At 36.1% G+C, this 26,446-nt stretch overlaps 1 protein-coding gene across 1 annotated transcript in view; it reads left to right on the top strand.

The window, feature by feature from the left end:
- Positions 1-26,446, top strand: part of LOC109375588 (glutamate receptor ionotropic, delta-2-like) — a gene marked incomplete at its 3' end in the record, with an annotated part of 157,348 nt that overhangs the window by 10,610 nt on the left and 120,292 nt on the right. Inside the window, exon 2 of the mRNA XM_019631028.1 lies at positions 4,674-4,879. Coding sequence (XP_019486573.1) covers positions 4,674-4,879 — 206 coding nt within the window. The remainder of the gene's footprint in view (positions 1-4,673; positions 4,880-26,446) is intronic.

Here is a 26,446-nt window from a genome sequence, read left to right as displayed (position 1 = left end):
TGCCCATCCAGTAAGAGAATGTAGAACAAAGGACAATGTGGGACATGAGGGATGGGTCCAGGTTTGTTTCTTAAATATAAAACGAGGTCTTGGTATTTGAAGAAAGGAAAACGCTGAGAAGGCAAAAATGACAGACACAAGCTCTGAAATGAATCCAAGTTCTCAGGGCTATATGGGCAACAAAGTCCGGATCCAAAGCTGGTTTTCTGACATAGAGTGTAGTGTGTTTTTCCCCTAGAGAAAAAGTTGTTTCAAAAAAGAAAAATGCCATGTTGATTAGTGGCTTTTCATGTCAAATTACCTTGAAAACCAAAACAATGACTTTTGACTCCATAAATGCAAGGACAATTTCCAGATGCTTTCTCTTCTGAGCCACACAAATCCCCCTTCAAAACTGAAGCACTTATTCCCCCAGCTGCTCAATGCTGACAGCTGACTGCCCTCCCTAGGAATTGCCCTCAGCTGAGGGAAGCTCCAAAGCCACAGTCAATGCAGGGTTATAAAGGCCCTCCTCCCACCTGCCCTCACTTGGAGGATTCTGAGAGCCGTCCCTCTTCAGAAGTCTGCTCAGGCCTCTGTTGAGGCTGCATCACAGCTCTCCCTCGGATGACTCTTCCTCTCCTTGTGTAAGTGTTACTTTTGAGAGCAGTCCCTACTCAACTTCCTGTTCTCCTGTCTGAATCTCAAAGTCTCCTTCCCTGGGAACCCAATCTTTTTCAGCTTAGTAGGTTTTTCTTGGGCCTGTAGGAAATTAGAGTGAGATGAAATAGTAACTGAAAGGGAAAGGTATTTATATGTTTATGTTTCTTAATATTTTCACTTAAAATGTCCCTCTCTTTTTATTCACTAAATATTCCTGTATTTATTTTTTTCTAATTGTTTACTAGGGTAACATTGGTTAATAACGTAAGTTTTAGGTGTACAGTTCTATCTTCAAAGCCAGCAATGTCGCCCCTCTCTAAAGTTTTCCAAAAGTCAACTCACTCCTCAGTAGTCAGATGTCCCTTTGACTCCCCTCTTCTGCTTCCTTCTTCCAATTTAAGGAGGCTATGATGACATAGACCCATCCAAATAACACGAGATCTCTCTCCATCTTAAGGTCGGGTGATTAAGAGCTTTAATGCCATCTGGAGCATGAATTCCTCTTTGCCAGTTAATATAACATGTTCACAGAATCCAGGGATTAGGATTTGGGCATCTTTGGAAGGTCATTATTCTGGCTACCACAGTTTCTTTATAGTGCCCAGTAAAAAGTCTTTTTTTTCCCCCCTAATTTTATGTGTACCAGTAATAGCTCAATTAATGAGCCTTCTACCACTTGCTGTTATGTAATTATCTGGTCAGTAAAATTAGTTACCACTGGGAACTACTGAACTGAAACTATGATTTAATTTTCTGCTATCAGGAAATAGCACTTAGCCATACCCACAGGACTGGCTGCTCCTTGCGGGCAGGTTCTATGTCTTGCCTTTTTATTTCTGTAATCTTTATCTTCATTTCCTGCTAACTACTATGCATACAGATATTGTAGCTAAATAATTGTGCTAGTTGTTATGTTCATGAACTGACAAAATCAAAGGCCCACTCTTTAAATGACTTCCACAGAGCAGCTGATAGACATCATGATCCAGATTCTTCTCGTGTCAGACTTCCCCGTTGCTACATATCATGGGTGTTTGGTGTTGTCCTCACACAAGCAAAGCTATTATTATTTAACTCCTGCATTCCAAGGGTCTAAAACATTATGCTCGCTGTTGTGGGTAGCTAACCATCAGTGCATTCCAGGCAATTCTGCCCTATTGGTCGGGGGAGGTTACTCTTAGCAAGTCATTATGTACTATTATTACTAATCATCAGTACTATGTGTTAGACCCTACTCTGGATTTTGCACATGCATGCACACACACTAATCTAATCTTACAAAACATCTATGAAACATTTTTTTTTATTTACAGATTAGAAGAATTTTTAAAAGTTTTACAATCACGTATATGTAGGCAGTAATAATCAGAGTTGTGGACTAAGGAACCGGAAGGATACCAGCAATCCTTTATCAAATCACTTTTCTGGCAAACAATAAATAAATATATATGGCCTTCTGTTCAAAAATAAAAGCTAAAAAATGTCAGACTGTTTTAAGTCAGTGGGAAATCATTGGCAATTTCAATTTGAATCATACTATCTAAGAAGGCACTCAGACTGTGTTTCATTCTGCACACTTGGCCTGTCATCCACTTAGATCCTCTACTGAAAACTTTCAGTAGATTAAAACTATATGTAAAATAAAATCAAAACCTGTTTCCATCAACAGAGTCACAAAATTGGACCTCCTCCCTACTCAGTGTCACCTGCCCCGCTCTCCTCACTAACTGGGCTACACCCGCCCTGGAAACCTGTAAGGACTGCGAACACAAGCTCTGGCTGCCTTGGGGCATTTTTCCATGCTGTTGTCTTCACTTCTTATCCCTTTGTCTGGGTATCATCTTCAATCCTTCAGATTAGTTTAAATACCAGTTTTCCAGAGCAAATTTCCTTGAGCATAGATCTCCCTCCCCACCCTGTCATTATCTCCCAGAGCGCCCTTACTGTTTTCTTCCATGCAATTAGTGTTATTTGTATGTATTAGGGCATTTACTCGTTTATTATCTGTTGTAATGTGGAGAAGGATGTTCACTGTTGTACGGGTATTCCTTGCACACAGCATTATGCAATAGGCATTTTTTTGCAACCGTTGTTTTTCCCTCAAAGTTAAGATATGAAATTGCACTGGTATATTATTCATGTGAACAGAACATTTCTTAGAACATAAATGATCTGGAGCCTTACGCTCTGGTAACTGTTTACTGAGGATCTTTATTTCAATGCATTTTTGGTTTTGTTTGTCTTATATTTAGATTCACATTTAAGTGATTCAAACTAAAAAAAAAAAAAAACAACTTACAATTCAAAATCAAAGATCTGCTGGACATGTATTTTAAAGGCATATTGGTTCTGGGATGGGACCCAGGCTCCCATATTTTTAATAAGATCTCTAAGTCATTTTGATTCACACCGAAGTCTGAGAATGCCTGATTGAGTGTGTACATAGTCCTGTTACATGTCTACTGGTGTCTGCTAAATTGCATCAGATTGAACCTTGTATTTAATTTATTTAATCTTACACCATTAGGTACTTTCTGACTTGGATATTTAATGAGTACATAATACCTTTATTATTCCAACTCTTTTACCTCTTGTTCTGCTCTAGATAAGGCTTTCTTCTTTTAAGCTGCTATGATGTTGACATCCTGGGTTATAATATAATTAGCAATAAAGTATATAGGGTAGGATTTATACAGTTATATATTTTGGAAGACTTTGAGAGTCATCCAATAACAATATATGTTTATAATAATTGTTTTAAAATAAAACTAATTATAAGAAGAAAGCACAGTTTTATTTATAATTTGTAAACTTACAAATATAAAATTTTGTTATGAGCAAATGTCAGTTTCCAAATTTGTGGCTATCTGTTTTCTTGTTAATGGATCTATATATTTCTTTTAATTGTTGCTGTATTAAAAAATACATGAGCTAATTATTGCCCTCAAGAGGCAATTTTTACATGCATGCATTCAAGCACAATTAGGAATTTGGAGATATAGTCCATTCATAATAAGCAACACACAATCCCATTTATTTCTTATCCTTCACCAGTTTTTTTCCTTTAAACATTTTATGTCATGGACATATACAGAAAAGAATGTATAATTTATTACATAGTAAAAGCAACTCTGCTACATTCAGATTATGTTTTGCAAGGTACATTTTCCAATTATATTTATCAATGTTCAAATCCCTTCTTCTATAAACAGTCAATGTGGTACTAGGAAGAAATATTTGTAACATTTTAGACACTTATTGTTACTTAAATATATATGTCAAGGTACAAATTTGTAAATACTTTATTTAGGCTGGATTTTACCCTCCTTATTTAAATGTGAAATGGCTATAATTTTTATTTGACAATCTTTCAGAAATTGCTTATTTTTGAATGAGTGTGTGAATATTTAGTTAAATTTTGTTTTACCTACAAAGTAAATGTCCCATACTCCTGAAAACTGTCTCCTACCAAGTTTGCCAGATTTTTAAAATAGACAAAACTGTAGCTGTTTGTTTGTGTTCTAAGTGACCTGAAAACCTTTGAAGATAACCTCTGAAAACCCTTCTTCTGTTTAGAGTGTAAATATCAACTTTGGTGATATTGTTGCTTTATTTTAATAAATGTCAGTAATCTTGATTCAGATTCAACTGCCATTAATGATGTTCATGTTTTACTAGAGGTTACTATCACTTCCTTTGCTGAGCAAAATAAGAAATGCAGTTTTCTGATCTATCATTTGCTTTAAGGAAATGAAGACCCAGTCCTAACATTTTTCCATAGGTGGGATAATTTAGAACGCTCAGTGGAGAGAAAGAAATTCATTTTAATAATAACAATTCCTACATTTTTCATGTAAATGCATTAAATCATACTAAAACTTAAACATATTTGAGAATTCCATCAACTACTCAATCGGTAGTTGTAGGCAGCCTACAATATTGAATACTAAACTATTCTGATATAAGTGAAATTGCTTTTATCTCCCTTCCATGCTCTAATTCACACTTTGATGGGCTTTTGATGTCCCTAGATATCCGTGGGATACAGGAGTTTTTGGACAAAGTGTCTCAGCAGGGGATGGATGTCGCACTTCAGAAAGTAGAAAACAACATCAATAAAATGATCACCACTCTCTTTGACACCATGAGAATAGAGGAATTGAATCGCTATCGAGACACTCTTAGGAGAGCCATCCTTGTTATGAATCCTGCCACGGCCAAATCCTTCATTACTGAGGTAAGTGAAACTTATCAAGGTGCGGGGGTAAGTGGAAAAATTAATTGTGTTGGAATAGACCCCACAGAGGAGTTGAAAATGAAGAGCAGTGAGAGGGAATTAACCACACAACTCTCATTAGCACTAATGGAGGTAGCACAGTGAATTCCTGGCTCATAGCATTTACCCCGTGCTGCCCAGTTAATTGCTAAGAATATTTGCATTTGTATATATTTAGGCACATAGCCAGGATGATTTTAAAAATCTTATGGGGGTTTAACAGTGCTGTTGACCTGAATGAATCTAACAAGTTCAAGAATGAATTCAAAAGTACACAGTTCTCTAACCCTTAATTTTTTTTATGCAAGTTAAAATTTTATTTCTGAGAAAAAAATTTACTTGAGTCAGACTATCGTTGTCTGTGCATGATGATTTTACAAAGGCATATAGCAAATTTACTTCTGTGTGAACTCTGTACTAAGACAAATAATTAAAACTGTCTAAAATTCTGCAAAGTGATGACCACTGCACATTTTATGATGCTGCATCCTCAGAGTTTTAATTGCATGTGTTCATTTGGCTAGAAGCTATGAAACTTTGTAAAAATACAATGACGACTTTGTAATGATTGGTATAATGTCTCTACATTCTAAAATGTTTACTATTGCCTTGCAAAGGATTATTGTCAAGTCATTTTTGCCTTCAAGTTTAATTTTATATAGTGCTAGAACTGGTCATAACATAACATGTTTTAACATGGGTTTTATTATTAGTGTTTTAAATTGTGGTGACTTTTTTTGACTAATACTTTGTTTCCACTTCTCCATTATGCTTTCTTTAGCTCCCAAAGTACTGTGTTAAAGCCTCCAAATTAAGAACGTGTTAGAAGTTCTATGACACTCTATAAATAATTGGTATCAAGGAACTGAAACAGAATATAAATCACTGAGAAGAATTAAAACTTTTTGGGAAATGCCAATAATGCCAATTTTTTAAAAATTTTAATAGAGAACTTTGTTATTTAGTTAAGGACAAATATAGGACTTTTACCTTTTCTTGTCTAGCAACTGACAGAGAGAGTCTCATTGAACAACTAGAATTTTCTGCAATAGAAAGAATATTTCCAATTTTACAGGGTTTGGTGCTTTCCTTTAAGAAATACAAAATCTGCTAGAAGATTGAAGGGAAATACACAAAGATGCATAATATAAATTGCAATCTTAAAATTATACTAAATGAGGTTGAAGATTCTGTGCTCATTTCTGGCTGAGGAGATCAGAGAAGGCTTCATTGAGAAGACACATTTGACCTGGACTTAGTGTCATGAGTAGAAATTCACAAAACAGATGTGATGTGTAACAGATAAATACAAGTCTATGTCAGCTGCTTTCTGGTCATGGGGTACTGGCAAATTGCTTAAAATTTCAGAGCCTCCATTTTGTCACCAATAAAATAGGACTAATATATTGATTTCAGCATATTAAAAGAGCCTTTTACTAAAGCAGGGAGGCAAGTATATAGAGCAGGGGAGACATAGGAGGAGCAGGTCAGGGGAGAAGGTGAAGACATCTGTGTTGGACATGTCGAGTATGCGCCATTTAAATCACATATTATGTTATTTAATCCTTAGCATTTTCCTCATGCTCAAATAAATACATATTCAGTAAACATTTGGATAAATGATTTGAATGTTCAACAGAGCTCAGGTCTTAAGAAAGATGAAACAGTAGGTCAAGTAAGGGAAAAGACAGAATTGAAGACCAGGCACAGGCAAGGAAATAAGACCTAACAAAGGAAACCAAGGAAAGCCTAAGATACCTTGCAGGGAAAAGCAAAGTAGACAAAAGTAAAAAAGCTTCTACAAAGCAAAGCGGGATATATACCAACATGATATTGCTGAAAAATTGCCAAATGAAATAAGGGATGAAGTGTATGAAATTGAAAAATCTGCAAATCTTGTTATTTAGCAATAGCAAGTTCTTTTGTGAGTTAGAAATGAAGCTAGAGTTCTGTGTTGAATGGTATGTGTGTGATGAGAAAAAGAAAACAGTGAATATTGCCCAAGAAGTTGGATGAAAATTGCCAGAAAGAGCTAGGGAATAGAAAAGCCTGTAGATGAGATTGTTTGACACTGAGATCCCTTTAAAACCTTGCACATGGAAGAAATCTCTGAAGGGGAAGATATAAAGAATATAATAGAAAGGGCTATAAATGAAATCTCAGAGAATCTCTACTAATTTTGCAAAGTGTGAAAAAATATGCAGGCAAGGGCCAAAAGATAGTCTAAAATGTAGGGGGAGAACCCAGACACTGGTATGTCATGGGCCCTAAGTGTCTTGAAAAAAAAAAATGTAGATATTGGAGTTAAACATTTTAAGATGGAAACTCAAAAAAGATGTTTGTGTTGAGGAGCCAAAAAAATTCTTAAGAATGGCAGAGAATGGAGCAAGATTGCAAAGGTTCATGGAGGGAATTAATGGAGGTTGACTACTAAAGAAGTTTGGTGATAAAAGTAAAAATAAATTATGGGTGAAATATTTTTTAAAAGTTGATGGATATCAAAAAAAGGAAAATCTGTTTCATTTTTGGGATAGAAACTAAAGGCTTTTTACACAGGTCTTAGGAAAGAACCAGTGCAAGAGGAGTGATAGTAGATCAGAGAAGGTATTTAGTGAGACAATATCCCAGAATGTTAGACCTCAGGAATCTCTATCAGGGAAGTGCTACCCATGACCAGTAACCTGAAATTGCTGTTTCAAGGTAAATCAGTTAGACTTTGTTAATTTTCTTTAACCACCTTTGTATTATTGATAATCAGTTTTAACCAATATGATCTTGACTTGTATTCTGACCATGACCCCTTATTCTTGACTCCAAACTTTGATACTTCTAATAATCTACTTCTTCCATCTTTGTTCCCAAACACAGAACATCTATATTTGTAATTTTCCTGAGACACTTCATTCCCTTCCTCTCCCCAGCCACCATTTTTTTCTCTCTACTCACTTGTCTTGCACAATCATTGATTTTATGTCTCCAACCTGCGCACTGAGTTTATTCTGTAGTCTAAAGCAGTGATGTAGAAATGACAGAAAGAATGTAAACCCACCCATCTTCCCCACCCTACGCTGGCTATACTGTTCTCTGACTTCTGTAGTGGTTCCCATTTCCCTATGAGCTGTTTTCAGACTCCTCCCATGCATCCTAGGAGCATTTCCCTACTTATTACATAGGCCAGCCCCTTTAGTTAGTACTAGAAGCAGTTCATTCAAAAAGCAAGCAGTGTGGAATTCAAAAGGCTGTTATCACCGAAAGTCTGTAGACACAAAGAATGGCTACTAATGTAAAAGATCACTTAGTGTAATGGAGAAGGTAGGCATGTAACTTAATAAAACATGAAAGAAAAATGCTGTAGTCGTGATGGGTAAATGGTACTCTAGAATGTCATAGGAAAGCTGACTGACAAACTCTGCAGGGAGCTTGGATGGAGTCAAGAAAAATTTCACAGAGAAATTGCTTTATCAGAATATTACAAAATAAATAAGAATTTATTAGGCAGACAGTATTAGGCACACAACAATTCAATGTGTGGGGATGGGGGGGGAGGGAGTAAAAAACAAAACTGAGGGTTTTATAATAAAAAGTAGGAGTCCCTAGGTCCACTTTCTACCTCCAGTTATTCTTCTCAGAAGGAATTACTTATTTTTATTTTGTGAAATTTAATTTTCATTTACTTTTGGAATATTCTATGCAGTCACATGGTTCAAGATTTGAAAGGTTCAAAAGGATAACCTCCTGCCACTGTTCCTCAAGCACATGATTTTCTTCTTAGGTGGCAACCAATAAGTCTTGTGTGGAACTCCAGGTATATAACATACACATACATATACGGGGTTTGACAATTAAGTTCACGAACTTGTTGCAATGATGTTGCTAAACTTTTTTTACATCAGAGGGATTATTCATTATGAATTTGTATCAACTGGACAAACAGTTAACAAAGTTTACTATTTGGAAGTGCTGAAAAGGCTGCATGAAAAAGTTAGAGTACCTGAACTTTTCACCAACAATTCATGACTCTTGCATCATGACAATGCACCAGCTTTACACGGCAGTGTCTGTAAGGGAGTTTTTAGCCAGTAAATAAATAACTGTATCGGAACACTTTCCCTACTCACCTGATCTGGCCCCCAATGACTTCTTTCTTTACCCGAATATAAAGGAAATATTGAAAGGAAGCCATTTTGATGACATTCAGGACATCAAGGGTAATAGGACGACAGCTCTGATGGTTATTCCAGAAAAAGAGTTCCAAAATTGCTTTGAAGGGTGGACTAGGCCCTGGCATTGGTGCTTCCCAAGGGGAGTACTTTGAAGGTGACTGTAGAGATATTCAGCAATGAGGTATATAGCACTTTTTCTAAGATGAGTTCTCAAACATAATTGTCAGACCTCGTGTGTATGTACACACACACACACACACACACACACACACACACACACACGTTAAATAAAGTGCCTTTCAATAGAAACATAAAACCAGAGGCTTGCAAGAACTAAACCCTGTACTTCCCCCAGGAACAATGATTTAGTATTTACTAATATAGCACTCACAGGAAATTTATAGAACATAACTACTGAAAATGACAAGAATCCACTGTACTCCCATACTTTCTATCTCCCTGTCTCACTCCCGCCCTCCATTTGGCTTGGCGTTTCTAAGTATCAGAAAATTTCGAGGACTCAGCATGATAGAGGACTGTCTGCTGCTGCCCCTCATGGTGATAACTAGTTGCTGGCTGCTCCTACCATGCTTCCGCAGATAGTACTACTGTACCTGCTTTTTCTTTTTCAGTAATTTATTTAAGAACACTTTTCTGATGGGCTTTTATCTTTTTTTTTCCTCATATGTATACCTTATGGCATAGATATCCAATTCCTTATTTTTTTTTTGGGGGGGGGGGTTCTGGGAGTGATCCCCTTTTAACTTCTTGAGTTGAAAGTCCTAGAATGTTCATTCAGATATTTAGAGATTAAAACTAAACAAACAAGGTACTTTTAAGAAACCATTGTTATAAATTTTAGGAACTAATATATTGAATTATGACATTTAAATTTGAAAAGTATAGCAGGTAACATTTTGTCCATATTCCAAAATTACAGAAATAAAAATTAAAGGCCACCCTAGATTGCATCAATATTGCTCTTTATCTTCCTGTAGCAATGCTAAATTCCTTTGCAGCTAGTGATGATAGTGGATGGTCAAGTACACTCACAGTGTGAAGCTGGTGAAGTAAGTTGTCAGCAGGTTGAAAGGGTAACTCATTGTCGGGTCCTAAGAGAAGGATTTGTAGAAATGACTTACCTTAGATTATATGATGGATAGAAATGCAAATAAAGCTAGAAAGAAACTGATGGATTGCAATAATAGGAAAGAGAGGAAACAAAGGTTATGATGAGGGCAGAGAGGGCAAGGTTCAGGAGGCACCGAAGAGAGGAAGAGGTGGAGGTAGAAAATTCTGGTCAAAAAGGGGGACTAGTGGAACCCCCACCTTTTCGGTTTCCTATACTGTATAAGTTCACATGGAAAGTTGTTGAAATATTCAAGGGTTATATTAACTGAAAAAATCAAGAGTTTGAGTTTTGAAAGAGAAATTGCTCACTTTGCATTGTCATTTAATTTTCAAGGGGAAAATGCACATTTCAATTCAGTTTGCATCTTTTTTTTTCTGTCCCTGGAGCAATTATGTGGCATTGAGTTAATTATGCTCCCTTTGAAGTCTTAGAAATTTAATACATTACATGTCTACAGTTGGTGCTCCGCCTCTCATTCAAGAGTTTCAAAGCTTTAAGAAAAATACTGCAGTTATGTGCAGCTGAGTAAATCAACCTGCTGTGATATTGGTAGAAAGTTAACAGTGTACCTGTAAGTGTCCTTGAAATGAATGTGGTGAAACAGGAGTGCTCATATGATTTCATTTCAATATGTATCAGGGTGACTTTTTGAAAAAACAGCATGTTTTTTTGAATAGAAAAACTATTGCATTGGCTGCTCCATAAGTTATACCATTTCCAGAAAGGATACAAAAATCCTATATAAATTAGAACATTTTGGACATGGCTTTTAGTTTTCAGGTTTGAAATAAGAAAATCAGTTATTTGAAAACAGGAAGTTTTATTACTTATATGGTAATGAATATCATTTTCTGTTTGCACTTTTTCAAGTTTTTAAAAGAGAGCCCTACGGTTACATGAAATTCTTTTGCAATAAGAAAAGGGTTTTAGCTCTTATTCCTTAAACATACTGTATAAAATAGTTTTTATTCCATTGTACCATATTCTAGAAAACTTGAATCTTGTCAAACAACAAAAATGCAAAGTTACTTATTTCAAATATGTAAGCTGCTTGACAGAAATAAGCCTTTAGGAAGTTTTTGGAAAGAAGTGAATGTGTCGTGTCTTAGTGAATAAAGAAAGGTTCCTAGTCATCAAAAGGGTACCCTGAATATTCAAATTACTGTGCTTGTTATTTAATAGGTATTTAAATGACTCAATTTTTACCAAAAAGAAATTATTTGGAGACATTATGCAATGTACAGTTTTTATATGAGGCTAGTATAATGGTATTTTAAAAAGAAACATATGACAGTAATTTTTCCCCAAAATGTATCCATTGCATGAAAGTCTCTCTAATAATACTGTATTCATAGATGACTGCTATGCATTTTTAAAGTAAACTTTTTATTGAAATATAATATATACAAGAATAGTGCATATAAGTGTACAACCAAACTAATTTCCATACAGCCAGTGTCCAGATCAAGAAACAGAACATCACTAGCTCTCCCAGATTGCCCTCCCACGCATCACCCAGTTATAACCCCTCAGGGGAGCCATTATCCGGACTCTAACCCAATAAACTGGTTGTGATTGATTTTCAACTGTATGCAAATAGAATCATATGTTATGCACTGTGTTGTCTGCTCTCTTTTGCTCAACATTATGTTTATTAGATTCATCCATGTTAAAATATGTAGGAAAAGTTCATTCATTTGATTGCTTCAAAGTATTTCATCATATAATAAGCCACAGTTTATAATAGCTTATATCGATGCGTCCTTTTTCCAGTTTTGCCTGTCAGCGGTTGCAATGCACATCTTTTTGTCTATGCATGTATTTTTGTTGGATGTATACCTAGGAATGGAATTACTAATACAAGAGGTGGACATAAGGTTTGTCATTTATGAATGTTAGTTGATACACCAGTTTTCCAAAATATTTATACCAATTTGGACTTCTGTTAGCAGCAAGTGGAAGTATTTCAATTTTCCAGTACCTCACCAACACTTATTTTCCACATTCTTGATTTTATTTATACTAGTGGGTTATGTATTACATTTATATTTTTTTAATTTGCATTTACCTGATGGATGATTTTTTAATATATTTATTAATTTTTTGATATTTTCTTTTTATGGAATGCATGTTCAATTCATGTTATTTCATAGTTTGTAGAAGTTCTGCATGTATACTACATATTAAGGATAAAAGTCCATCACCAAATGAATATATTTTAAATACCTTCTCCCATTGCTTGCCTTTTCACTCTATAAATGGTAAATTTGATGAATATAAAAACTTATTTGTAATATAGTCCAACTTATTCATTTGTTTTCTTTATAGTTAGTACTTTTTGTCATTTTTAAAGAAAGCTGCCTATTCCAAGATCATGAAGACATACTCTACATTTTTTTCTTAGAAATGTTGTTTTATTATTTATATTTAAATCTGAAGTTTATCTGAAATTGACTGTTTTACATGGTGGGTGTTAGAGGAAGAGATACATTTGTTTTCCATTTGGCATTGGCTATTAATTTCAACAACAGACCAGTGCTCCTGAATGGGAAAGAATGTTAAGTTTCCACCACCAAAATGGGAATAAATTGGTGGATTTGAAAGTATAGGGCTATCATTCCTGTAGAGCATCTTGTATCTATGTATTCTTGTTCTCTAACATGAAGCACATGACTTTAGGAGAGAATGAAAGATTAATTGATGGTTTCATTGGAATAGGAATCTTTCTATGAACTCATGATAACAAAACTTAATGGTGCTGGATTCTATAATAAAGTGTGTGACTCTGCAAGGGCCCAGTAGTTGTGGGTCTACAAGTAGCAGCTAACAGCCAGTCCTCAAAAGTTCAACTGTTTCACATGGATTTGGATTTCACTATGGCATGGAATTCTATGAGAAAACATAATTTTAATTTAACTGGAGTTGGAGGGAAAGAAAAGGGGAAAAAAAAGCCTCTGATCAGCAGTGCTTCATTCTGGATTTAATTGAAATTTTCTTATATCACAGTTATCAGTTATTATTGAGTTGCTCTCAAATCTGATCTTTTGCTTTAGCTCAGTGTTGTCTTGGATTTGAAAGGCAATTCTGTCACTAGCCAACTCACAGAATTGGAAATTTTTTTTGTTTTCACATGAGAAAGTCTCAAATTGATTTTACTTTCCACAAAATCATGTATGACAGCCCTTCCATCTGTTGGTGAGGCCTGGAAGAGCATCAGACTTTGCTTTTTTGCTTGGAGCTTTGTTTAGCTCTCAGAAGGTCCCCCTGAAGATGGAAAGTAGGCAGAGAGCTAGATTCCAATGAGTCCAATCTTCCAAATGAGACAGTTTCAACTCACCTCTTTCCTGTGAGCAGTGACTTGCGAGACTGATGTTGTTGGACAGTTTGCTTGCAACTAACCTAATAGTCTAAAGGGCATTTAACGTTATTGCCTTTACTGCATCTAATTTCCTAGTTTTTCTTTTCTATTAGATTTTTTAATGGGTTCAACATTTTCATTTGATTCTATTTGTTAAAACAAAGTTAAACAAGAAAATACCCAAACATAAGTGAAAATTGTACTCTTATTTGAAATGTAAAATCACAATCGTTTCAACCTTTAAAACTAAGGAATAGAAGTCCTTCTCTAATCTATTATTCATTTACTAATTCACTCACACAGTATGTTTAAATTTATTCTGTGGAAGGCGGTGTGGAAAGTGTTGCTGGAAATATAATCATGAATGATATATGGCTCTAGCTCCAAAAGAACATACAGACTAAGGGAAACTGTTGTAAATATAAAATATACAAAATTATAAAGCCACAAAGAATGATACAGTTAAGTTACTCTCCTCAACTTCGAAAGGGAATTGAAAACAAAGTTACTATCTAAACTTAATCAAATAAAGTTAGTAGATAAGGTGTAAGGTTACCCATATTTAGAAGTTAACCAAATTTTTCTTTGTTATGGGGTAACGGAGACAATTCTTACCGTAGCTTTCTCAGTCTTACCAAAACACGTCTAGAATATGAATGAATCCAAGAGTGACTAAATTTATATTGAGTTTTTTCCCTCCATGTATTGGGTTGTTGGAAAGTCATGATGCATGTTTGCGACAGATGGCACTAGTTCATTTTTGGAAGTACTAGATTCATTCTCATCTATGTTATTGCTATGTCATTTGACAGCTGACTGTTCTAGCTTCATTCTAAAAAAAATAGAGCTATTTGGTTGAGTTTTAGGATTTTACAACAAGTTGAAAATGGAAGATCAAACTGCATTTTTGCCATATTTTACTGTTTTACTTCCATAAAGGGAAGGACGCGCGTCAAGCTTGTGAAAAGTTGCATAAAGTTTACGGTGACAATGCGCTACAACAGGGGTGTCAAACTGGTGGCCCCGCAGGCCACATGCGGCCCTCAAGGTAATTTTTTGTATACTCGTCTTCAGTAGTTAAAGGGTTAACGAGGGAATTGTGTGTATGGTATTGCCTCAATCTCCCCTAAGTGCTATTTTCTTCGTAACAATTTTTTCTATTTTCATTTTATTTCAGAGCATTGTGCACCATAAAAAATTTCCTCGGGGGCCGCATGTGGCCTGCAGGCCACCAGTTTGGCACCCCTGCTCTACAAGAACGTCAGTGCCAATGATGGTTCATGAAATTGTGTGCTGGTGATTTTTATCTCAATGACGCTCCTCAGTCAGGGAGGCCCACCAAGGTTGATGACAACAAAATAAAGGCATTGATCAATCAAACCCACGTTACACGATACGAGAGATTGCAGAAACATTGAACATCCATCATTCAAGCATTCACGACCACCTGAAGAAGCTGGGATAGGTAAGCAAGCTTGATATTTGTGCTCCACATGAACTCAAAGAAGTTCATTTGATGGCGCATATAAACATCTTCAATATGCTCATTAAATGTGAGGAAAATGATCCTTTTTTGAAGAGACTGATAACTGGTGATGAGAATTGGATTGTTTACAACAATGTGGTGGGCAAACGGTCTTGGTCCTTATGTGATGATTTGACTCAAACGACATGAGAAGCAGACATTCATCAGAGGAAGGTTATGCTTTCAGTGTGGTGGGATTTTAAAGGTGTCATGTTTTTTGAGCTCCTACCAAGGAACCAAACAATCAATTCAAATATGTACCATTGGCAATTGGACAGTTTGAAAGAATCCATCATCCAGAAATGTCCAGAGCTTGTTAATTGTAAAGGAGATGCATTCCATTGTGACAACACGAGACCACACACAAGTTTGATCACCCGTCAAAAGTTATTGGAGCTTGGATAGGACGTGTTGCCACACCCACCATACTCGCCTGACCTTGTGCTGTCAGACTTCCACTTGTTTCACTCTCTAAAAAATTCCTTGCATGGTATAACATTCAATTAAGATGAGGCTGTAAATCAGCACCTTGTTCAGTTTTTTGCAAATAAAGACAGGTCCTTGTATGAAGGAGGAATTATGAAGCTCACTGAAAGATGGCAAAATGTTATCGAAAAAAATGGGCAATATATCATTGATTGATCTTTGTTCTTTATATAAATAAATGACGTTTAATAAAACATAGACAAGGGCCACCCGAGTGGCTCAGTTGGTTAAGGGCCTGCTCAAGAGTTTGAGCTCTGAGCAACAGGGTCCCCGATTTGATTTATGGCCCGAGCTGAGCTGCCAATAGGTGGCAGGATGGCTCAGCTAAAAAAAAAAAAAAAAGCACAGACAAAATATGTCATGACTTTTCCAACAACCGGATAGTTATATGGACAAAAGAAAAAGAGAGTAGTTACAAAACACCTAATGATAAATTTGAAGATTGGAATTTGGCAATGTTTTTCTTTTACTGCTTAGAGAACAAAAATGTGAGACCTAGAAGGCAAGGACTTGCTAACATAGAAAGGTAGTCTCTGTAGTATGCCAGGCACTGTGGTCTGTATCAAATAATTTTCAAAATTATTCACCTTGTTTCCATTCTCACTATCAACATCACCTTTTGAAGCTAGGAGACTGGCGAGCCCATGTAATTTAACCACTAGGGAGATATGTCTGTTGCAAATAAGTTAGCACTTTATATAATATGCTAGTTTCTGATAAATTCAGTTTGTATGTAAATTGCAAATACACGCTACAGGTACCATTATCTTTCTTTTCCTGACCAAAACAGACTTCTGCGCTCTGCCCTGCTGTTCTCAGCTGCCATGTCAAATGGATTTTACTTAGCACTGGAGTCTCAATCTATCTGCCAACCCGAGTTAGTGTGATTTGGTCTCCAAGAAGTTAATCAGCTCCTTAAATGCTTACTGACAAAATCAATATTTTATATTTGTAGAGGACCAGAGTTTAAAGTATAGTGATCCCATGAAGTTTTGTTGAAAAGTTAGCTGATACTCTTAGGTTACAAATCTATTCATACTGTTACTCACTGCAACACAGATAAATAGGAAGGAAGTAAACTTTAGGTAGAGAAAATTAAGAAGGTTAATTTATTTTTCTAGCAAACCCTATTTTTAATAGAATATGCAAAACTGTAGCACAAGAGAATTAAACTTACTTGTGTCCACCCAACACTAAAATTATATGATCATTTGGGTCCATTAATTTAAGTACTAATTACTTTATGTCTATTGCTTAATGAGGCAACATGTAACTCAGCATTTGAAACCCATATTTAGGATTTGATTAAGGCTATATGGTGGAAGGGCATCCTTTAATGAATAAAGGGAAGCAAGAATAAAGATATCAAGCTGGAAATTCACAGGCTATATGAAGTAGAATTTTAGGATGTAAATTCAGGAAGCAAGGTGGTTCTAGATTGGTAGGTGAAGAACTTTCAATGTCAAACCTAAAAAAGGAGACAGGCTACAGTGGCAGCAAGAATAGAATTTGGATCTAGTTTTTGCCTAACTAGCTGTGTAGCCCTGGCCAAGCTATTAAAATCATTCAGCTTTATTTTCCTTATCCATAAAATGGAGTAATTCCTGGATTACAGTTAAGTTAAATAGTGTATTTGGTAGTGTATATACAATATGTAGAATAATATTCACACCAAGAAAAATTTAAAAGTTTTATTTGTACACTTTCCACAACTGTAGTGTAAGATAAAGAGGAAAATGTAAATGATGTTTGAATTAATAGACTTAGGAATTGTTGGGTGTGTGAAATGAGGTTGAAAAGTAAGTGGGCAACAGCGATGGGTCTTCTGTTTCAAGTTTGGGTTTCAAGGAGGAAGTTAATGTTTTGAAATCAGGAACATGAGAAGGTGAACAGGTTTGGAGATAATATGGTAAATGCAATTTTGGTCATAAATTTGATGTTATTCTGGAATATCTAGATTGAGACATACATCAGATTGGTGGAAATGAAGGAATGGAACTCAGTAGTACTAAGGAAATGCTATTTTATTTGTCAATGGGATGATTATTCGTGACCTTTGAAAAACATTTTCATTAAAATAGTGTGAGGGGTAAAAAGATTGTAAAAAATAAATAATGAAGGGGTTGCTATCAAATAAAGAGATTAAGAGTAGGCAGCTCTTTTAAGTTTGGTAGCAAAAAGAAGGGACACAAAAATAGTACTGTGTTTTAGGAAGAAACGGATTTCAAGGAAGATTTTTTCTAAGTAAGAGAGATCAGGTGGAAAGGGAGAAATTGGAGGTGCAAGATACAGAAAAAGAATCAACATAGAATCATTGAAATGAAATGGGATCAATTTTATAAATAGTTTTGGAATGGGAGAGAGGCAGGGGAAGTAAGAAAGGATAAAAACACAGAGAATGTTGAGGTAACTGGAGGGCTCAATTGCTCTTTGATGGAATACACTTATAGTAGCATCAGTGGGTGCTAATGGATTTGTTTTCAGTAAGTGCTTAGACTGTATGCAGAAGTAAGAAAAAAAATGGCTCATCCAGAGAGGGGGACTAGCCAAAAAGCAACTATAGAAGGACCAGGCTACCTCTGGGGACCATAACGGAGATGACACAAGACATGCTGGGAAGCAGCTGATTTCCAGCAAGAAGCCTACTTCCTAATGTGAATTACCAGCTTCAAGGAAAAAAAATATATACTTATATTCTGTTTATACTTACATAATAGGTCTAGGCTACAGTTTAAAAGAAAGCATATTAACTGGACTAATACTTCAGAGAGAAACAAAAATATGTTTACCTAGAACATATTTCTCAGCCTCGGCACTATTGACCGTTTGGACCAGATAGTTCTTTGTTGTGGGCGGCTGTCCTGTGCATTGTAATATGTTTAGCAGAATTCCTACCTTTACTTTAACACCAATAGACACCAATCATGACAACCAAAAATGTACCAGGTGTTACCCAATGTTCCTATCAGTGATGGGAGAGGTGGTGGTTGTTTAAAATCATCCCTGGTTGATAATCACTAATCTATAACTTAAATTTTTGAAACACTGAAGTTTGTTCTCATGGGATTCTTATTGCTGGCATATGACAACTGCATTTCCCTTTTGCCTAATAATAGCGAGTCAACGTTTATTGGACTCTTTTCAAGTGCCTGAAAAGAGCACTATGAACACTATGCTAGTTACTCTGTAAGATATACTGTATAATCCTCAAAAATTCTAATGAGATGGGTATAATAGTATCTTCATTCTACAGATAAAAAAAAATTCAAGAGATGACGTACATACATTTGTCTAGATTTGTGTCCTAGATTAAGTAGATCTTTGCATTTTTGTTGTTGTCAATTTAGTCATCATTTTGGGTTTTTTGTTTGTTTGCTATTTTCTAACATGTTCATCATGAATTTCTTTTCTGGGAGAGTATAATTGGTTTCCCAGTAATATTTACCTCTCTAGACTTTAACTGGTAAGTTTGTTATGGTCTTTGAATGTGTCATCTGAGGGGCAAATCAGTCTGCCTGAGATGTTTAGCACAAAATAAATGAAAAAGTAAAGCAAAAGTCAATCAACTATATACATAAACTGAGAAGGCATAACTAATTGGTGGCAAGAAATCTGAACTGATTCTGAACATTGTAAAGTAGTTGCTATAGGCAATAACTAATATTTATTGAGTTTTTTTATGGGCAGACACTATTCTAAGCATGTTTTACATATTAACATGTTAAATTCTCACACCAAATCTATGAGATAGATGCAGTGTTTGGCCCCATTTTACAATAAAAAACAAAAAATGAGGCACAAATAGGTTGTGAAACTAGCCCCAGGTCACACTGCAAATAATAGGCAAGTCAATTCTAGATCATTCTTAATGGGTGTACTATACTACCAGGGGTGCCAAAAAAACATGTTGACACCTTGGTCAACATTGCTCAAGCACTAGTTTGCCATAATCAGAAGTGTCTGGACTCTGATGGTATCCACTTTGAGCACCTCTTGTAATTGCAGAAATCAAATGTGACTTGTATTTATCTTTTGTTATCAGTATATATTATTACAATTTTAATACAGTTTTCCTTTATAAAATCTGTATACATTTTTTGGCACCCGCTGTGTATTACCTCTCTAGGTATACAATAGATGTGAAAAAAATTATCCTAACTTTTTATTTATGACAAAGAAGTAGTTTGTATGCCGGACTCCCATTAAATCATTTTTAAGAAGAGTTTACACTGGGGTGAGCTAGTGGAAAAGTACCAGAGGACATTATTGAAGGGGTTGGCCAATGAGATTTGGCCTTCTGTGTTTGGTAATTTGTGATTATCAAAGTTACGCTCCTACTTGACCAAGGAGGTATGTAGATAGAGCCTCTAGCGTCCTTGATTATTACATTTCAAAGAAATTGCTCCCAAGTCCTTGATAGACATTTCTGGGTTATAAAACTGGCAAGAGGCTGGGAGAAGATTTACATCTCAAAGAGGCAGAGACAGGATTTACAATTGCAAGTGTTCTAAAGCAAATAATCTAAGAAAAGGAGAGTCAGAATGAAACCTATCTAAAGCTTAGATCCCATCCCAGAACCTTAAATCCTAACTTTTAGGATAGAATGCAGACATTAGCATTTTTAAAAACATGCTCATGTGACTGACAGTTAAGGTCCAGGCAAGTTTGAGAACCACTGCAATCCACTACTGCTTCTGAAGCTTTAGTGTGCCTATTTATCTCCTGGAGATTTTGGTAAAATGCAAATTCTGGTTCTGTAGGTATGAACCTGAGATTTTATATTTCCAACAAGCTCCCAGATAACATTGGACAGAGCATAGAGTATTTCTATCACAGAAACTTATATTGGCCAGCACTTTTCTAGACCTTGAATTTATCTCTAGAAAACCTTTGTCTGAAGTTCAGAATAACTGCCATTAGAAGGGTATAGAAATTTGGTAACAAATGTTACCTAAGAGTAGAAATGGCTTTTCAATATAAGTAACTAAAGAGTTTGGCAATTAATACTTTTATGTATTTGCATTTCAGACTGTAACAGGTATTTCTCAGCCTAGCTGCCTGAGGCCCATTAGATTTTTAAAATACTGATGGTGATGATGACGATAATAATAAGTTATTTTCTGGCAATCACCCCTAGCTAAAGTCTTGTAACACTGCTTCTCTCTAAACTGAGCATAGGATCCCTCGGGTGTTTCAAAACCTATTTCCTTTTACCTTTCCACAAAGATTCTGGTATCAGATTTTTTTTTTTTTTTTTTAGCTGAGCCATCCTGCTACCTGTTGGCAGCTCAGCGGCTGCTCAGCTCGGGCTGGACTCAAACTGCTGTTGCTCAGAGCTCAAACTCTTGAGCGAGCTCTTAACCAACTGAGCCACTCGGCCGGCCCTTGGTATCAGATTTTTATGTTGATGACTCAGTGCCTCCAAATGTAACTTGAAAACTGGTGCTACTACCAGGAAAATTCACAAGTCGCTCTCACATGAGACTGTTGCCAATATCATAGTTTAGGGCCCCATTGACACAGCAAAATGTCCCCTCCAGCCCAACAGTAGTTCCAAGTATCCCAACACTGAACCTTACTCCCACAAGCACTAAAGCCCTCAGATGAATCCAAAGTCGTAGTATATTCTGTCCCTTTAGTTTGATAGAAAAACTCTGGGAGCTGGTATTTATTTTTCCTTTTTTTTTTTTTTAGCAACACGATTCTCTGTGGTGTTTATCACTCAACACATGGAGCATAGCAGGATATCTTTTAGAGTATGCCTCCAATTAGACCCAAGGTTAGAAACAACCAGATTTGGAGTGCTCCATTTTATGCAATGTTCAGTGAGGTTGAAGGTAGGGCCATATCACACAGAAAATGAGTGGATCTATCCAGGACACCTAGCTGTCAACCTCGAAATGTCCAGGTGTATTCGCCTTTAATTAAACAACTTAAGCAAACAAACCACTGTGTTCTCACCTTGCCAGCCTTTCAAACATAAAATGGCATAGCTGAGATGGCTGAATCTAAGCCATGCTGGGGACCCCAGTACAAAACAAAATTGCTCCTTAAAATGTGTATGTGCTGTGAACACAATAATCACTTCATATTTACCCTGAAAAAGAATTCTGATAATAACAGAAGAAACAAGAAAACAAAGAAACAAAAAAGTGGCCTTTTAAATTTCCCTACAGACTAATTCAGGTTATTTTTCTAGCTTTGTTTAATGGACACATATTGAAAAAGTTTGGATCTTTTAAGTTTGGTACCAGCATTTTCATTATTCTTATTCTTATTTGTTAGACTATAAGCTTCATGGGGTCAGGTTCTTTATTTATTATTCAACTTTAAATTTCATGCCATATGCCACCTAATATATTGCATATAGCAGGCTCTAAGTAAATGGTAAATTTTTTGAGGTGAAAATTTTCCTGGGGATTGAATTTAGCTACTTGATTTTGAAGGTTTATATATCTTATAATAGATTTAAATAAGAACTAAGTCACATATACCAAGATGAGCCAAACATTTTTTTCTTATCTAAATCTGTCTTTTCCCCCTTCCAACCATATATGAGATTATTTGAATTCAGTCTTCAAAATAGCTAAATTCTAGCTGATCAGTAATTTCTTAAAACATAACTGAAAGTAAGGGTTTCTCTCCAGCAATGACCCCTTCCCTACTTAGATGTCTACTCTTGATTATTTCTGTGTGGATTGCTAGAATTTCTATGAAGACACTAAATTAAACAACATTCAAAAAATCCTGTCTGATCCCTAAATTTTTTTTTCCAACTTTTAAACTAGCTGGTACAACGTGAGCTTATTTATTTATTTATTTTTCATATTGTTTTAATTATCCCGGTTGCAAAACTACCCTGGTTCGACATTAGCATAGGATATAAGATTTAAGACATCTGTTCTCATCTCTGAAAAAGTAATCCTTGTTTTGTTCTGTAGGAGAGGGAAAAAAATATCTTCCTTTACCCACCTACGTTTAATAACGGGGGCCCCAAGTATCAAACTGATAAAAGAAGGATTAACAAAAGAAAAAAAACAAAACAAAACAGACTTAATTACAAACTGCAGGGAGAGAAAAAAAAATCTTTTTATTCTTGTAGGTTCTCGGCAGGGGCCCTGTAAAACAGATTAACAAGAGAAAAACAAAACAGAAGTTTATTAATATGTATATCTCAGATATACTTGTACATGGGAGAGATGCAGGGATGAGTAACTCAAAGAACTGGCTAGAACTTGTGCTGAAATACCATCTTCACCTACAACAGAGGAAGAGGGTGTGGGGGAGGCAAATTATGCGAAGGCGACCAGGGGAAGTGCAGTAAGCAAGGGTTAGGTTTGTCATGCAGATTTCAGTTGGTACCTTCTCCACTGATAAACATCTCCTGTGATTTAGAGTCCTCCTTCTCAGTACAGAGCTGTGACTCAAGGAGAATTTTAGGGTTTATGTATTATCCCAAAAGATGACATAGAGTGGAGAAGAGGCTAGACAAAGGAAAAAAGGGTTTGGGGCTTCTAGGAGGGGAGGTATGGGAAGGCGACGAAAATATGGTAAAGCAGGATTGTTGAGTAAAGTTAGTTTTGCAGATATAAGTCAGAGCCTTCTCCTTTGATAAGACTCCTAGGATGCCACCCTTATCTTCTGGGTACAGGAAAGACACCTTCACAAATGCAAATTCCCTTTATAAATGTAAATTTCCTTTACAAAAAGGAAACTTATGCTCCATTTATAGAGCCTTCTCTGCATCTGCTATTCCTCAATTGCCTTCAACTCAAAATAATCCTCATGCCAAAGTGGCATATTTGGGGGTGGCATATTCTGTGCTTCTTCAGCTTTTTTCTCTGTGTGCAGCTAGCATTGTAGAGCTGCAGTCTAGGAATGTCAGCTATTTGCTTGGACAGATCCTCCTAGAATGGCATTTCTAGGTACTGTTATACTCAGTATCTAATTCCAGGAACAATGATGGCTGGTAACCTGGAAAGAATGCTAGGCCATAGAGATTGTGATCAGTAAGCTTAAGGGTACTAATCATAAATTGCAGGGTAATTTTCTAAAACAGGGAACTGAGATGAGATATTCTGAGCTCAATCCACAGGGGGATAATCTATAGTTAAGCTATAGGTAGGTCAAGGAAAGGTGAGGACCTGGACGTTGTGAGGTCTGTGCTATAGGGTCCTAACTGGGCCCTGCTTCAGGACTAAGGAAAGGATAAATTAGAATAGAAGGTTAAAGTTTAGGAGAGAAATTACCATATCAAAATAGAGGCCATGATATTGCATTATTTATCTTCCCCCCAAATATTGGGTTATCGGAAAGTCATGATGAATTTTGTCTATGTTTTTCAAAGGTCATTTATTTATATAAAAAACAAAGATCAATCAATGATATATTGCCCATTTTGTTCAATAATCTTTTGCCATCTTTCAGTGAGCTTCATAATTCCTCCTTCATACAAGGACCTGTCTTTATTTGCAAAAAACTGAACAAGGTGCTGATTTACAGCCTCATCTGAATTGAACATTTTTATTATACCATAATACAAGGAGTTTCAAAGAGAGCGAAACAAGTGGAAGTCTGATGGCACAAGGTCAGGTGAGTATGGCGTGTATGGCAACACATCCCATCCAAGCTCCAATCACTTTTGACGGGTGATCAAACTTGTGTGTGATCCCGCGTTGTTGTAATGGAACACAACTCATTTACAATGAACAAGCTCTGGACATTTCTGGATGATGGATTTGTTCAAACTGTCCAATTGCTGACAGTACACATTCGAATTGATTGTTTGATTCCTTGGTAGGAGCTTGAAAAACACGACACCTTTAAAATCCCACCACACTGAGAGCATAACCTTCCTCTGATGAATGCCTGTGCCAATGTCGTTTGAGGCGAATCATCACGTAAGGACCAAGACCGTTTGCATACCACATTGTTGTAAACAATCCACTTCTCATCACCAGTTATCAGTCTCTTCAAAAAAGGATCATTTTCTTCACGTTTAATGAGCATATTGCAGATATTTATGCGTGCCTTCAAATAAACTTCTTTGGGTTCATGCGGAACCCAAAAATCGAGCTTGCTTACGTATCCCAGCTTCTTCAAGTGGTCATGAATGCTTGAATGATGGATGCTCAGTGTTTCTGCAATCTCTCATGTCATGTAATGTGGGTTTGACTCGATCAATGCTTTTATTTTGTCATCATCAATCTCGGTGGGTCTCCCTGACCCAGGAGCATCATTGAGATCAAAATCACCAGCACAGAATTTCGTGAACCATCGTTGACACTGACATTCTTGTAGAGCATTGTCACTGTAAACTATGCAACTTTTTACGAGCTTTATGCATGTTCTTCCCTTTATGGAAGTAAAACAGTAAAATATGGCAAAAATGCACAGTTTAGTCTTCTATCTTCAACTTGTAAAGTCTCCCAAACTCAATCAAATCGCTCGATTTTTTTTTAGATTGAAGCTAGAACTGTCGGCTGTCCAATAACATAGCAATAACATAGATGCGAATGACTCTAGTAATTCCACAAATGAACTGGTGCCATCTGTTGCAAACATGCGTCATGACTTTTCCGACAACCCAATAGTGAGCTCCTTAAGGTCAGGGACTATTATAAATTTCATATTCTCATCAGCATTTGATGCAGCACATACATACAATTGATACTCAATAAATACTTAATGGATTCTTTTACTTCATTAATTTGTGCAAAAAGTAGAGCAGACAAAACAAAATGATTGCATTATATATCATGAAAATGTTTTGTTTTGGTTTTTTTTTTATGAGAGCCTGGCCTAATGAGAACCACAACACATTCATAAAATGCTAGGAAATTGAACCACTCTCAGATTGCTTTACCTCCTGGCAGTTTTTAAACACCTAGAGGAATAAACCATTGAAAATCCTTCGTGGTGACCACAATTAAGTTTGGGCACAGTCTCATAGCTGTCAGCATGGACACTAATTTTCAGAATTTAACTTAAGCCTCGAGGGATGAAATTGCTTAACTGATATCTCTTTAGAAGAAATGAACTTCAGTCTGACATATATTCACTAATTATTATTTCTTAATTCTCTTAAAATATAAATGATGAAAGTCTAAAACGCAATTCTAGTTGGCAAAGGAATTTCATACGGTAAGGCACCTCGTGATTAGCAGCTGTATAAGCAGAGGGAGGGTCGAGGGTATGGAAATATGGCTGAGAATTCACACAGAAAAGTGCTCGATGTGTTTCGAAATAGCTCAATCAGTACTCAACGTGCTGTGAAAGCGCTCAACTGGTGCTCAACTTCCAGCATATTTAAATGAGTTGAAAGCTTACTTTCTCTAAAAAGTGCTCAATTGGGAGTGCTCAAGTTGTGGTGCCTATTAGTTGAATGCTAATTAACTTTTCCTTTTCATATGCTTCACTTCTCAATTAAGCAGGCAGCGTTTTGCTGTTCATGTTTTCAGGTAGAACTGGGCTTTCCATGAGACCCTGAGACATTTGCATTTCTTTTGGAGGAGAGGCAAATATACTACCAACCATTTCCAATGCTTTCTTTTCTTTAGTTCATTCTCATTCCTTCTCTCTCTCTGTCTCCCTCCTCCCCTCCCTCCTCCTCCCTCCTTCTCTCTCTGTCTCTGTCCTTTCTCTATGTCTTTCTCATGTTTTCAGATTACCCTCCTCACTATTTATGAGCTTTATTGTCTTGTTTGAAACTGTTTTGAGATGACTAAAATAGCAGAGGTTCCTGTTATTTGATCAGATATCTTTTTTTTATTTCTGATACATAGATTTAGTTTCTCCCAAATGCCTTTTCAATCATTTTGATAAAACTGCTCCTCAAAAAATGTTTTTGAGCTTTATTTTTTTT

This window comes from Hipposideros armiger, unplaced genomic scaffold (genome assembly GCF_001890085.2).
Source record: "Hipposideros armiger isolate ML-2016 unplaced genomic scaffold, ASM189008v1 scaffold_975, whole genome shotgun sequence".
NCBI classification, from domain to species: Eukaryota; Metazoa; Chordata; class Mammalia; order Chiroptera; family Hipposideridae; genus Hipposideros; species Hipposideros armiger.
Note: the sequence above shows the minus strand (reverse complement) of the source record. Positions and strands in the feature narration are given on the sequence as shown.